The 14476-nt window shown below is 44.6% G+C and overlaps 1 protein-coding gene across 9 annotated transcripts in view; it reads left to right on the top strand.

Annotated features, from left to right (window-relative positions):
* The window catches only part of CPS1 (carbamoyl-phosphate synthase 1), a 175815-nt gene that overhangs the window by 147590 nt on the left and 13749 nt on the right, over positions 1-14476 (top strand). For all 9 annotated transcript variants that reach the window (XM_053283405.1, XM_053283401.1, XM_053283406.1 and 6 more), the window contains 2 exons: positions 517-591; positions 6810-6908. In XM_053283405.1, the coding sequence (XP_053139380.1) occupies positions 517-591; positions 6810-6908 (174 nt within the window). The remainder of the gene's footprint in view (positions 1-516; positions 592-6809; positions 6909-14476) is intronic.

The following is a 14476-nucleotide window of genomic DNA, read 5'->3' as shown; positions in this document are numbered from 1 at the left end:
CTAAGTGGACCAATGGTCTGACTCAGTATAAGGCACTTTCCTATGTACCTATGTAGTCTTATATCCCTTGACTGTAGCAATTATTGCTTTTCAAATTAGATGTCCATCTGACTTTCAAGTGTTCACCTGAAAACAAAACCGAATCACTAATATTTTATTACTGGGGCCTCCCCTTATTTAAGAAATGGGTAGTTGTAGTCAAGTTCCATATAAAAACTTCAGTCCCCCATGAAATAAGGTACTTTTATGCTCATTCTAGTAAATCTCTAGATGTCCCATTATATTGTCCAACTTGCTCTGTGCACCTCGAGCAATTTGTCTCTTAGACGTAAATATTTCTTCTGTACCTCACACCAGCCATTACATCCCATCAACAGGGTTACACTAATACACATTTTAAAAATACTCACAAAAGCGATCACATGTCTCCACTTTGAACTGTTCCACGTGGCTTTCTGACTGTGGAATGATTAATTTCGTGCATTAATAATTCATTCTCTCTCTTCCCCCTCCCAGGCTCCAATGTTCTCCTGGCCCCGTCTAAGAGATGTTGACCCAGTTCTTCGATGTGAAATGGCATCCACTGGGGAGGTACCTCATTTTTAGGATGTTTTCTCATAGCATTGATACAATTCTATCTCAAGCTGACTTGTGGTGGCAGCCTACCTTGCTAGCTCCTAAGCTGTCGTTCATAAAAACCTCCTATCCTACAGCATGTGTCCACTTAATCTTTCCACTGGCAAGGATCCTTCTTGAGTCAGCAAGTCCACAAGGGGATTCTGATTGGAGGGTAGGCTGCCTTGTAAAGACATCACACAAGCATGCTTAAAACATTAGGTGTCGTCTGTTTCTGAAGGGAAAGAAACAGGTCATGTAGAACTTTGGCACATAGGTTTGTTTCTCTCACTCAGTTAAAATCACCTACTTTTCCTATAAAGAAAACCAAATTTATTCTCCTGCAGCAGAATGTAACTTGTTTGACCACTGGATGTCCCTCTTCATTTGTGTTTGAGTTGCATACATTGGCAATGGTCATTGCTAAAACCATATACACTCTGTGTGTGTTTTTTCCCTCTCTCGGAGGGCTGTCAGGTTCTGGGAAATGTTTCAGAGTGACTGTACATTTTATGAAATACCTAGCTAGTCCTTGATAGACAAGTATATACAGCTTTCAAAATCCCCATCAATGCAACATCACACTGACAACATCAGCCTTCAGAACATGAACATTTGGTCTTTAAATGTAGAAGTTGCGTAATGTAACAAATATCTGGGGGTGATATTTGTATGGTTGCTTGGTTACCATCAAGAGGTGTAATGTGGAGAAAGAACTCCAGGACTGGTAACTTTTCCTGCCTGACTGCAGACACATTTTGTCCTCTTAATAGATTTCAGAATCTCAACCCAGGAAAGTTTACCATAAGTCCAGTTGTTACTAGTATTAAGATTTCCCCCCCTATACTGCCAAGTGGACATTGCTTAAGCCAAGGTCAGCTAGTCAGCTGGACAACACTGGTAGCTGTCTACATATCAAGACAGTTATCAGCTGTTCTCACACTTGCTCAGACCCCTGTTTCTTAGATATGTGTGCACAGATATGTGTAGCTGGGCGCCTTTACGTTTTCAGGAGAATTGTAGTCTACACCTTTCCTTAGTCTGGTGGGTCTGAAGCAAGGGGTTGGATCTCCCACGGTATACCAAGGGTTCTGTGCTACAGTATTACTTTCACTGCAGGGAAGAAGGAGGTGTTCAAGATGTCATAATGCCAGGGACATTCTGGAGAAAGGGAAACAAAAATAAACCGGAAAAGGGAAAGGCAGCGGGAAGCCATCTGGAAGATCACCGCTGCTGCCACCAGCTTCCAGCAAGCTCCCCAAACAGTACCTTTCAGCAGATTTCACTCTGCCCCTATTGCCAAAATGCCCCTCTTTAGGTGGTACCACTAGGATGTTTCATGAACTAGGCTGGATTTAGCAATTCTTGTGCAATTTCCACTATTTTGGGGTGGAGGCCTAGAATCCCTATTGAGTTGTGCATTCAGATGTGTCCAAATGAATATCCAAATACACAGCCCATTGAAACCAACAGAATACATAGACAGCTTCCCTTTTGGGATGCATGTCTAATTTACCCCGTGGTTCTTAAATGCAAGGATTTCTGAGCCCATGAAATGGACAAACAAAACACTCCACAGAAATCCAGGGAGAGGTTTCCCACATCTCTAATCCTATAATTGTTAGTAATTGCAGAATATTCCCTTTCTCAGAAGAGAACAGAATTACAGACTTGGGTAAGGGTAGGTTTGTCTGTGTGTGCTTGCATGTGCACAGACACACAGAGACGAGGCAAGGTCATGGGATAGACATTCCAGCTATCCTCCATGATGCTAGGACCAGCTCAAACTTGAGTACATATGATAATTACATACATGTTGAAGCCAATAAGTTCAGGTGGCATGTCATAAATGCAGGATAATTGATTGCAAATGGAAATGAGATCCCCCTGTAGACCACTGTGATCTTAAACGCACCTGTGAATGGGTAGTTGACATTAATCGGTGACATATGCATCTCCATACTGTTCTTGTTTACTCAGAAGTAGGTCATGCTGAATTCAGTGGGACTTACTCCCAATAACCACGCATACAGCTGCAGCAAAACTATTAGGACTCTGTGCAACTTCAGTGCTGATTCGATTCAGAAGAGCTTTGGCTTGATTAGACTATGAAAGCTTCAGTCCAGATTGAAGCAACTCTGGTTGAATGAGGCCAATTTGCTTCTAAAGCAATTTGATCACTTCAGCCTCCCCTTCCCCAGCTACCTCCAATGCCTGTAGTTACTAGACATAGGCACATGACAAGCTGGCTTTATTTTCATTTTTTTTTCCAGCAAGGCAAGGGAGCAGCATCTTCCATACTTTGAGTTTAAAACAGACTTTTAGTAGTTTGGATTTTTTGTATTTGCTTTCTGCAGTTCTGGAAGGATGCAGGATTTCCCTGGAAATTCTAGTCTTTTCTGAGGCTGCAGCCCCAGAAAAGACTACAATTCCCAGGAAACCTTGCACCTTTCTAGGACTGCAGGAAGCAAATACCAAAAAAAACTACCCAAACTATCAAAACTATATTTTAAAGAAAAGCTACAGAAGTTCCTGCTTCTTTGCGACTCTGGGGAAAAAATGATGCCCAGATTGCCGGCCAGAGGCCCCATGCAGTCTGGTAAGTACAGTCAGAGCTTAAAGCAGTGATGGGGAAGGGAGGTGGAGGGTTAGGTTTTGAGGACTGAAGTAAATCCACTCTCCAGGTCCAGAGTGAATTGTAGCCCCCGCTCCCACAAGTGCCAAATCAAATCAAGGAGCCCTCTGAAGTGTCATTGCCTCATGAATTGAATGGGTGTTGCATGGTACAGGCCTAGTAACAATGATGAAGATGACAAAGTAATTATGATTAAAGTTCACATATGCAATTCACACATTAAATGTGGGCTTTTTATGCAAAGTATTGCATGTATATTATAGGAATACTGTCACTACTGTTTCTTTCAAGGAATTATTATTAATAGTAGTATTTATTACTATTAAGCTCTACAGTTTGTAGTCAAACTTGCAAGTGTAGCAAATTTTGCTTTCAGGCTGTGTGTGTGTGTGTGTGTGGAGTTGATTGTCCTTCTAACTTTCTGAAAGCAGTTGACTTCATGAGAAACAAAAAAGGAACAGTATTTTAGCCAAGGGGTGAGGATTAGTTTTCTGAATGTTAGATGGAGGGAGAGAATATTTTAGTCATAAAGGAGAGATTATTAACTTTTATGAGTTAGAAAGATCCATATTCACAATTGCTATAAAACAGGAGAGTTGTGAAGGTCTTTCTTACAAGTGGATAGAGGATAATAACTCTCTACTAGTAAAACAGTCACTTATTTTACAAATGCATTTTAAATATACACAGAACGTCTTGTGGGCATGAATATGCTGTAGATATAGCAAAGATGTGAAGTGAATTTTGATTAAAATGTAAGTTTCTAGTCACTGGTATGATAAAGGGACCTTATATTTTTGAGACCCTGCTTCCCTGAATTTTTCAGTACGATGTGTATACTTGAAGCCACTGCTAACTGAGCAAAGAGGCACCTTTAAAAAGTGACGATTCTCTTTATTTAGCAGGGGGAGAGCAACCGGCCATATCCATCCCCAGGACAGCACTGGACAACCCTCCAGTGGCTGTTGCTGGTGTCTACCTTATGCTTCTTTTTATGCTTCTTTTGTTAGATTGTGAGCCCTCTGGGGATAGGGAGCCATTTTTTATTTATATCTATGTGAACCGCTTTGAGCACTTTTGTTGAAAAGCGTAAAAGATTTTATATATATATATATAAATCTAAAACAGTTCTTAGAAGATAATTTGGCCAATAATGCACAAATTCATGATATGCAGGGACATCCAGGGGGTGGAGGAAAGCCCCCTTTCGATTGAGCCACTCCCCACTGAATTCAATGGGGCCTGCTCCCCAGGAGCAAGGGGAAATGAGTAGAGGATTTCTGGCTTTGATCCTTTCTGGAAAAAGTCCTGTGGACACCCATGTATTGCATCCATACTGATCTGCTATGTAAAATTGTTTTTCTTTCTGTCTACTAGCTGATGGAGAATGGTCACTAAATGTGGGCCATCAGGCTCCCTTTCATTCACTATGGATCTAAAATTACATTGAGAGTGAAACTGTTTCCCCTAAATGGTGCCTGGAAAAATATGCATGCATGTATGTGCACATGAAAAGGAAATGCTGAAAACAAGAGCGGAGCCAGGCTGGCAGTGGCCCATGTGCGGCCTCCACCTCAGCTCCCTGGCCCCGCCCAACGTGTCTGACGTCAGATGCGCCCGGCTAGCCATGCCCCTGCGTCTGACGTCCGACGCGGGGGGTAGTGGTCTCCCTTTCAAACGGGGCTGTGCAGCCCCGTTTGGGAGGGGATCGACCGGCCCTGCTGCATTGGCAGCGGGACCAGGAGCGGCTCTCCTTGCTTTTAAGGCGGGGAGAGTCGCTCCGGCCATGCTGCCAATGCAGCGAGGGCCAATTTCGGCTCCAAACGGGGCCCCGCAGCCCCGTTTGGGATAGAAATAACACCCCCATGTCTGACGTCAGATGTGGGGGGCATGTCTGGGGCTGCGCTCGCGGCCTCTGATTGGGCACGGCCCGGGTTCTTTCAACCTGTTCGCCTAATGGTGGCTCCGCCCCTGGCTGAAAAGCAATTTGAGTTTGGAGTTGTCCAGCACAGTTGCTAAAACAATTCATAGGGAGACACACGTTTTTGCTGAGGATTGCAGGATGCTGATATGAGTGTGAACTACCTGTGTGCTTGCTTCTGAACTCCAATACTAGATTCACCTCATATATTTGTAAATAAACTCTTATTACAAAGATATCATAAGATACCGCTTGTAACAAATATTGTTCTTCCTGCCATTTGGAAATGAGAGAGCATGAAACAATATTAATGAAGGAATGGACATAGAAAGGTGGTAACAAAGTTTGTGAAATAACCATTCCTGTTGAACTTTGCCTTGCCAGGCAGTTAACAAAAGACACAGAAGTTGATACTAGGCTGCAAACTGGAAATACCTCCTCTCTGCCTTGTGTATCTTTCCTTTTACCCTGTGTGTGTCTTCCATTTTCTCAGAACGACAGGGTCCCAGTTCTTGACACCAGTCCTGCACAATATTGCTCCTATAAATCAAGCCTCATCCCATATCCCATCAAATTTGGGGGGCTGTTTACATGACTGTACAGGCAGGCAGGCTGGAGTTAAGGCATGGTTCAACCTACCTTCCAGTAGATGATCACTCACAGCCTGGGTGGCACACAAGCAGCGCGGCCACATGACAAGTGTGATGACTCTCCACATTGCTTCCGGCAGGGCTGGCAAATGAAGGCCGGGACTCATTGTCCCAGCCTCTGGGAATCCCACAATGCACCGTGTGACATGCACGATGCATTGGGGGATTCCCCCAGGAGCTCTGGAACATAGTCCCAGCGAACACACAATCTGGTAGCCTGGGTTAAGGGAGTGCTTGCTCCCTTAACCTTGCGTAACAGCCAAGCTAAAAAGCCAGGCTAGGCAGTGCAGGCCCACTGGGATCGGGCCTGATCCCGGCAGTTCTCACGCCAAGCCTAACCCAGGCTGGACGTCCCTAGCCTGGGTTAGGCTGCATGTGAGCCTCTTTGATTTGCAGAAAGCAAAGCTCTGCCTTTTTGTTGTTGTTGTTGATTTATAGTTTTTCTTTTCTGGGTTTGCAGTCAAGATTTGTGTGTGTAAATAATCTGAATGGTTTTTCTACTCTCAGGAAATTCCCCCTTGTGCTCAGTGACAGCGCATTTCTATTGCAAGCTGTAGCATTCGTTTAAGGGGGGGTAGAACAATGTTTGTTTATAACCCTTGCTGTTATTTAAGCATTAAGTATTATGAACATTTTGTAGAATACATGCATACTGTGTGAACCAGAAGCTGTGTCTGGCATCCACATAATTCATAGCAGGATCCGCTTATGTTGCTCCATGGTGTGCTATTTGAGAGTAAAGCATTGCTTATTCCTTCATTATTGCTTAATTAAAATACAAGATTTGTCTGTGCTGATCTGCCATTTCCCTGCTGGCTCCAGACAACAGCTACAGAAGAGAGGAAGCTAGAATTCCTTAAAGAAGAACATGTCTCCTTTTTTCTTCATCTGTGTACATCTTGGCTTTGGATTCCTTGTTCAAATAATAATCTTTTTTTTTTCTTTCCTCTCCTCCTTGTTCCTCTCTCCTTACGTTTCCCCACTGAAGGTGGCCTGCTTTGGGGGAAACGTTCACTCTGCCTTCCTGAAGGCCATGCTCTCTACGGGATTTAAGTTGCCGCAGAAGGGAATTCTGCTCGGAATCCAGGTAAGCTGTATGAGCTTCAATGGTGGAGCAAAGGAGGGGCAGGCAGAAGAGTGTCTGCCCAACTGGCAATGACAGGAAAGGGCCCTTAGCTCAGGGTGGCCGAGAGCACTGGCTTTGCATGCAGGCTTGCTTCCTGGCATCTCCAGTGACAAGGCTGGGAAGGATCACTCTCTGTCTGAGACCTTGGGGAGCTGCTGCCAGTCAGAGTAGACAAGACGAGGCTTGATCAGTCTATTGTCTGGCTGAACAGAGGACTGTTTCGGATGTTCATCTTTACCGTTTTTCTTTGTGTGTTTGTTTTGGTGTTTGCGATGGATTGAAATGGAATCTTTCTGTGTGTACAGGCCCATCTAATCTTTTCTGCTTTCAGGCCATTGTAGTGAGTACTCCCGAGACAGAGTACAGATTCCAGAGTTTGTGCCTCTAGTCATACAAAGCGAGAGCCTCCCTGCCTGTTGACACTGAGAATGGCATTTTCCTCCACACACAGAGTGTTAAGTGGGAAGGAGATATTTGCAGTACAGAGAGCACCTTTACATATTTGGAGTTCTGAATCCGGCTCAGGGATATGCATTTCAGGGCACTAAAAGTAGCTGGGCAACAAAAGAAAAGAAAAGGAAAAAAAAGAAATGCAAGAAGAAGCACCCCCCACCCCCAGCTCCACGATGCTTCTTTGCTGCCTCAGGATAATTACAAGCTGCAGGAGATACAGAAGTGTGATACGTTCATAAATCTCCTCAAGGCCTGTGTGTCTGTTCCCCAAATGATCAGTCACTACATCTGAGATTGGAAAATGCTAGGGGTCTCATAAAAACAATTGATGGCCTTTTACAATCCCCCTGCTGTGCTTGTAATAAGCTTACGCCCTGCATAAAGTCAATAAGAAAATAATTAAAAACAATACCGACTTCCCAGTCTGTGAGTGATTATTATAGACATGGAGACAATACATGGGAATTGGGCCCACAAGCTCCAACAACAGGAAGTAGGCCTGTGAGAAGTGCAAAACAAACAAATTTAAAAAGGCAAAATGTCCTCTCTATCCATGGAGGATGGCTAGAAGATGATTGATACTACTATAACAGCTTGCAAATCAACTATATTTATTTACTGGTGTGAGGGGCAGCCTCGTGTTGTGGCCAGAGTGATAGATTAGACCAGGGTTTCTTAACCTTGGGTTCCCAGATGTTGTTGGACTACAGATCCCATCATCCCCAGACATGGCCTTTGTGGCTGAGGATGATGGGAGTTGTAGTCCAAAAACATCTGGGGGCCCAAGATTAAGAAACCCTGGATTAGAGCAAAGAGATCTAGGTTCAAAGCCACATTCCGCTACAAATTTACTGTGTGGCCTTGGGCTAGTCCACACTGCTCAACAACCTAACCTACCTCACAAGGTTGCTGTGCGCATAAACTGAGAAAGGGAACCATGTATGCTGCCCTGAGCTCCTGTGAGAAATTACTAGATTAACTATAATAATAAAAGAACTAGGAAGACTAAGGTTTAAAGCCATGAAACTCTTTAGGTGATCTTTGGTGACTACTGGTTATGTCTGTACTATAGATTTAAACTGGTTTAACAGTCATTCTTCTTTATGGGAAACCCTGTGAAGAGGGAACTTGCTAGTTCTTCTGAGCAACTTTTTAAAAAAGAGTTTACAGTCTTGATACCATCCCTGATACAAAATGATGGTTCCTTATAGCAAAGTAGCTCTCTTTATACATGTTCTGTTCCTTGCTGTGGGCTCATTCAACACTTCATATGGAGTCCTTCCGTTCCAAGCCTCTGTTATTTCAGTGGAACGCTCTGTTGTATGTTATGGTGTGCTCCACTGCGCAGAGGATGCTGTCCAAATAAGTGGTGGTACACAAATCATTATGGAGGTGTTATGCTTGACCTGCAAGTAGATGTCCAGTCAAATTGCATGGCCTTTTGGATAATTTCCTGGCTGACGATTAATGAACACTTCATCTGCTTTCCATGCTGAAAATGTAGGTCTTGCAGAGGCATTAGGTCACTGGAAGTGGAAATAAGTGTCTGTGTATGAAGTCAGCTGCATTATTAACTCACTGGATGAATTTTTTCACACCTCTTTTCCACTTTAATTAAGACTACAGTAGAGTGAGGGGAGGGGAGGTTAAGAAAAGGGGGAAATTCAAGAAAGATGTTGTTTGTTTCTTTAAAAAAATCCAATACCACACTGGCATATTTTAGAATGGAAATGAGGCGCTTTGGGGATCTTATGGAGGAGTGAGTGCCTGAGCTGAAATTCTGCTGAGATTCTGATTGCTATAAGCAGAACAAAAGATTTCTGATTAATAAAGCTGTGCCTTTTTAAGAAGGGGTACAGATGCCACCTGCTCCCAAGGGCTGAAAATGGAGTAGACCACTATAAGATACCAAAGGCACGATTTTTTTCAACTGTGTTATGTTAGATTATTGGTACAGGGCAGAGTGCAAAAGTGCTGGGGGATGGGGATAGCCTATTGTTGTTGTAGTGGCTAATGCTATAACTGACTGCAGGGACACTGTGAAACAGCCCATCCACTCTTTTCTCCTGTTATTGGACTCCAGAATGCAGCCCAAAGCCTAACAGTTAGGATTGTTGTATGGGTGTATGCAGGAATCTTTTGCAGGGTGTGGGGCATAATATCTATCTATCTATCTATCTATCTATCTATCTATCTATCTATCTATCTATCTATCTATCTATCTATCTATCTATCAATCTAATTCTCTAAGACGTACCCGTCGCTAATCCCATGCATGGCAGCTCTTGCGAGAGTTCGTGAGCGAGCTGCCGGGAGGGGGAGAGGAAAGCAGCCGTGGACAGGTGTGCGGGCGGAGGGTGGGGGAGAAAATGGCAGTGAGGGTGGGAAAGAAAACAGCGGTGGGGGAAAGAAAATGGCAGCAGGGGGAGGGATAAACTGGCGGTGGACAGAGGGGCTCAGAACGGGGAGGGGGAACTGAAAGGGCAGGTGAAGGAGGAGGGAGAACTGGAGGCCCAGATGTTCTGTGCCTAGGCCAGCTAGTATACATAAAATATGTAAACAGAAATCTAATCCGGCCATGAAAACAGGAGGGGCAACTGCCCTACCCCCACATGTGGACAACCATGAATTGTTTGCTGTGGCCCTGTGGATCCTACTAGACTTGGGACAAATATGCCACAAAGTATTCTTGAAAGATTCTCATGGCAAATATATGAGGTGGGATATTCTGCTGGAATATTCTGCTGGACTTCCAATTATTCTCAGAATGTTCTCCTGATTATTCTCATGCTGTGGCTTCATTTCCAAATGAAAAAGTTAACCTGCACCTTTTTGCAAATCAATTAACATGCAATTAGCTGTTTCCTATCAGGATTTAGTGTCTCTCAGCAGGGGAGGTAGAGTCATGCCTTCTCTGAAAAGGCAATTTGTTTTAAGGTATGGCAGTAAGAATATATGCATGATAGAGCAATGGGCTTTGGAGTCCTGCCACAGCCACCAAGCCTCAGGATCCACCCCTGACCTGAAACATGGCTGCCCGACTTTGTTATGCCTGCAGGTGTTGTACTCTGACTCCCATCATGCCCTACTTCGATGGATGATAGGCATTGGAGTCCAGCCACTGCCAGCGAGCCTCAGGTTCCGCCCTGACCTGGAGCATGGCTTTGGCCCTCCTGCTAATGTTGGATGACTCCCATCATGCTTTGCTGTGATTGACAATAGGGTGATGGGCATTTTAGTCCAGACGGAGCTGGGGACCCACAGGGAATCAATAGAACTTTAGAGTCATAAGGTACCAAACCAATCTGTTTGTATAAATCTGAGCATGGCCACACCATAGTCTTCAGAGCAATAGGAAAAGAACCCACATCCAATTCTCCTTCTCAATCCCTAAACTAACCAGGCAACCTTGTGTCAATCCCATGATCAGATTAATCAAAAGTCAAATTGATTAATTTAAAAAAACATATCTACCGCCATGACTTAAAGTAAACTGCCTTTTTCAGAGAAGGCATGACTCTATCTCCCCTGCTGAGAGACACTGAGGCTATTCTCACGATCAATGAAAAAGGGAGCCCAGCCCAGTTTCCAGCTATCGTCAGAACCGCCAGGCTTGTTGCAGGTGAGCCCGGTGGCCTGCCCGCCTAATCCCAGCGAACGCTCCACTCACCCCGTTGCTCTGATCATGAGTCACCACAGCGTGGATCCGCACCACGGCAACTCATGAGGAGACCCCTGACCAGGAGACTAAAACAAGCTTTCTGGCATCGGAGGGGGGGGGGCTCCCCCTGCGCACTCACACGATGCATTCTGGGTCTTCCAGGGACTAGGCGGCCCCTGATCCCTGCCGCCCCAACCAGCTCTGTGACAGAGCCGGTAATCGTGTGGGTGGCTCTCCTCGGCTCTCTACATTGCCCATGTGGAGAGCCTTCCTGAGGTCATTCACACAATCAAAAACTGTTCTACCCAGGTTTGGGAGTTGTGTGTGTACAACCAATTTTTGGTTGTATGGAAGCATGTTAGGAGAAAAACCTGGGTAGAAGTGATTGTTTGGAAGCAAGGTAGGAGGAGAAGCTACCCAGGTTTTCCTCCTACCTTGCTTGCACACAACCGAAAACTGGCAGCACACAGAGCTCCCAAACCTGGTTAGAACACAGTTTTTGATTGTGTGAATGACCTCACTAATTTCTGGTGGTAATTACCAGTTGGTAATTGCTGGTAATAATCAGCTTCCATTCATATGAAAAAGAAGACAGATTTAACCTTTCACAGAACCATCATTGTACCCTGAAGCAATAGGATTTTACGGATTCCACTGTTGACTGTCTTTGAGAATATCCATGTGGTTGAAAATTCACTGATGTGGTTTTATTTTATTTTTAGCAGGTCTTTCCTGCTGCAGGTGCAGAATATTCGGGGTGGGGCGGGGGGGGCGGGGCGGGAATCAAATTGTAGAATATTCTTTTCCAAGTCTAGATCCTACATGTACTTTGCATAAGAGCAGCATACACACAAGACCACAGCTGCAGGTGGGAGCAGGAAGGTGAGGGGTGGTGGTTTTCTTGTCTTCTTGTATCAGGCTATGGTACAGCATAGCCACGTTGAGGTGGTAGAGGCTTCTGTGAGTAGTCATTTAGGGTAAATGTGTGTGGCTGCTGCTCTGGCCAGTTCCCAGTGTGATTGGGCATGTCCGGAGCTTCTTCAATTACCTTTACCTCCACATACCAGGGTATGGGGCAGGAGAAGAGTTGAGCCCTCGAGCAGCAGACTGATCTATGATGCAAATTAAGCTTGAATTCTCCTCCACCCCTTTTAAAAAGTGCATTCTAGCAAGAAAAGTGTTTAGGGGTGCAGCATTGTTCCATTGCCATTGAGGTCCTGAACAGTGCTTTCATTTCACTGGTTTGTGATTACGTTCTAGGTTGGATGATAGATTATAAAACAGGCATAATCTACACACTCAGATTCACAGATTCACTTTGCATACTAGAGGGCACAAGTCAAAGATAGCTCAGTGTGCTTAACTGTAATTAAAATCAGTGATTATTTAAGTACACAGTTAAGCTCTTAAATCCCATTAAATTTAGATGGCACCCTAGCACTTCAGTGGTCAGAGAGATCACAATGTATTCGTGGCAGGGCGGGGCAGGCAGAGGCTATACTGTACTAATTGACACCAGAAGGTTCTGATGATTCTGTTTTTGTTGGGGGGGGTGGGGCGGGGGGGGGAGAGGGGAAGACAACTGGTGATGCTAATGAAGTGACTTTGGCTGGAACCCTCCATTTTCTATTAAACAACATTAGTTGAATAGCTCTTTTCATTCCCTTTCCTGATTGGGCTATTTAGTAATGCTTGTTGGAAGAAGTGCATCTGTCTTACATCTGTGGTGCAGAACTGCTGAGCATTGTGAAAAGCCAAGAGCATGAAAGGAGCACTTTAATTTTAGATCCTGGCTAACTAAGACCAATTTCTTGGTAACCTTGGGCTTGTGGCTGTGTGCATTTTGTGTGTCCACCATGGACATTTTTAGTGCTCTCTCTTCCTTGAGGGGTGGCAAGTTCAGAGTGGCCTATGTGATGCTGTCTGTTTTGAAGGAAAGAGCGCTGGAGATTAACAGGCCAGTCCTTAAACACACTTACTCATACATTAACTATGTTCAGACCTGGGGTTTCTGTGCTGTTCTGCCTATGGAGCTGTTCACACACCTTGTTCACCTGAGCATGGAATCTTCCAATGATTTCCAGCCAAAGAGAAATTGCTGCTGCTCTTCTGCTCAGGACCGTCACCTTAAGTGGCACAGCGGGGAAGTGCTTGACTAACAAGCAGAAGGTTGCTGGTTCGAATCCCCGCTAGTACTATATCAGGCAGCAGCGATATAGGAAGGTGCTATATATTAAGGCATCATCTCATTCTGCGCGAGAGGAGGCAATGGTAAACCCCTCCTGTATTCTACCAAAGAAAACCACAGGGCTGTGTGGCCGCCAGGAGTCAAAATCGACTCGACAGCACACTTTACCTTCAGGGAAATTCTTGCATGCATGCTCTGAGCATAGAGTGGGCACCATCCTGCTTTGCATTTCCTAGAAACTGTTCTTCCCTTATTGTTTTTATAACAATAACCTATTTTCAGTTGTACAAGTTAAGTAGTTACAGTGAGGGTTTATTATAGTGAGCACAGGTAGTGTTACTGCAACGTTAGTCATTATCTGCCAAAACCTGGTCTATTAGAGCAAACCTTTTTAGCAATTTCTCAGTCAGAACTAAGCAATAGGTAAATGTGGCTTCCAGGCAAATTCTATGTAGGTATGTTACCACAAAGTGAACAGCCAAAATAGGTATAAAAGCTCAGAAAACACACTAGGGATCTAGATTGCAGCTCTTTATTAGAGGGTATAGCCTAATTTTTTATATATTGTGAGCCCCTTTGGGAGAGGAAAAGAAAGGAAGGATTCTGCCGTCGAGTTGGTGTTGACTCCTGGCGACCACAGAGCCATGTGGTTTTCTTGGTAGAATACAGGAGGGGTTTCCCATTGCCTTCCTCCCGCGCAGTATGTGATGATGCCTTTGCCGTTGTCACGGAAGTGAGCATCTGCCTCCAGCACCTTCCTATATTGCTGCTGCCGGATATAGGTGACTACAAATCATGTAGACACAATTTCTTTCAAAAAACAAAGACAAACAAGTAGGGAATTTCTTCAGGCATCATTGCCTTTTCCTTCATGCTGCTGCTATCCAATACTTGAGGAAACAAGTCTAATAATGATTAGGGATTTGAACTGACCGCCTCTTGCTCCCTAGGCAAGCTGCTTCCTCACTACACTGCCACAGCTGATTGGGGCAGGAAACCAGCTTCTTATTTCTTTTGCTGTGTAAACTGCTTTGAAAACATTTTGTTTACAAGTGATATATTAATTAAAAAGCATAACCGCAGCACCAAGGAAAAGGCAGTCAGGTTTTGCACTTAGCCACAGGGTCAGCCCGTCAACTAGGCAGACCTAGGTGGTCGCTTAGGGCACCAGTTCTTGGGAGTGGGGGGTGCAGGCTCTCAGGGAGACAGAGCGGTTGATTGGCCCGG

Source organism: Hemicordylus capensis, chromosome 1 (genome assembly GCF_027244095.1).
Source record: "Hemicordylus capensis ecotype Gifberg chromosome 1, rHemCap1.1.pri, whole genome shotgun sequence".
NCBI classification, from domain to species: domain Eukaryota; kingdom Metazoa; phylum Chordata; class Lepidosauria; order Squamata; family Cordylidae; genus Hemicordylus; species Hemicordylus capensis.
Note: the sequence above shows the minus strand (reverse complement) of the source record. Positions and strands in the feature narration are given on the sequence as shown.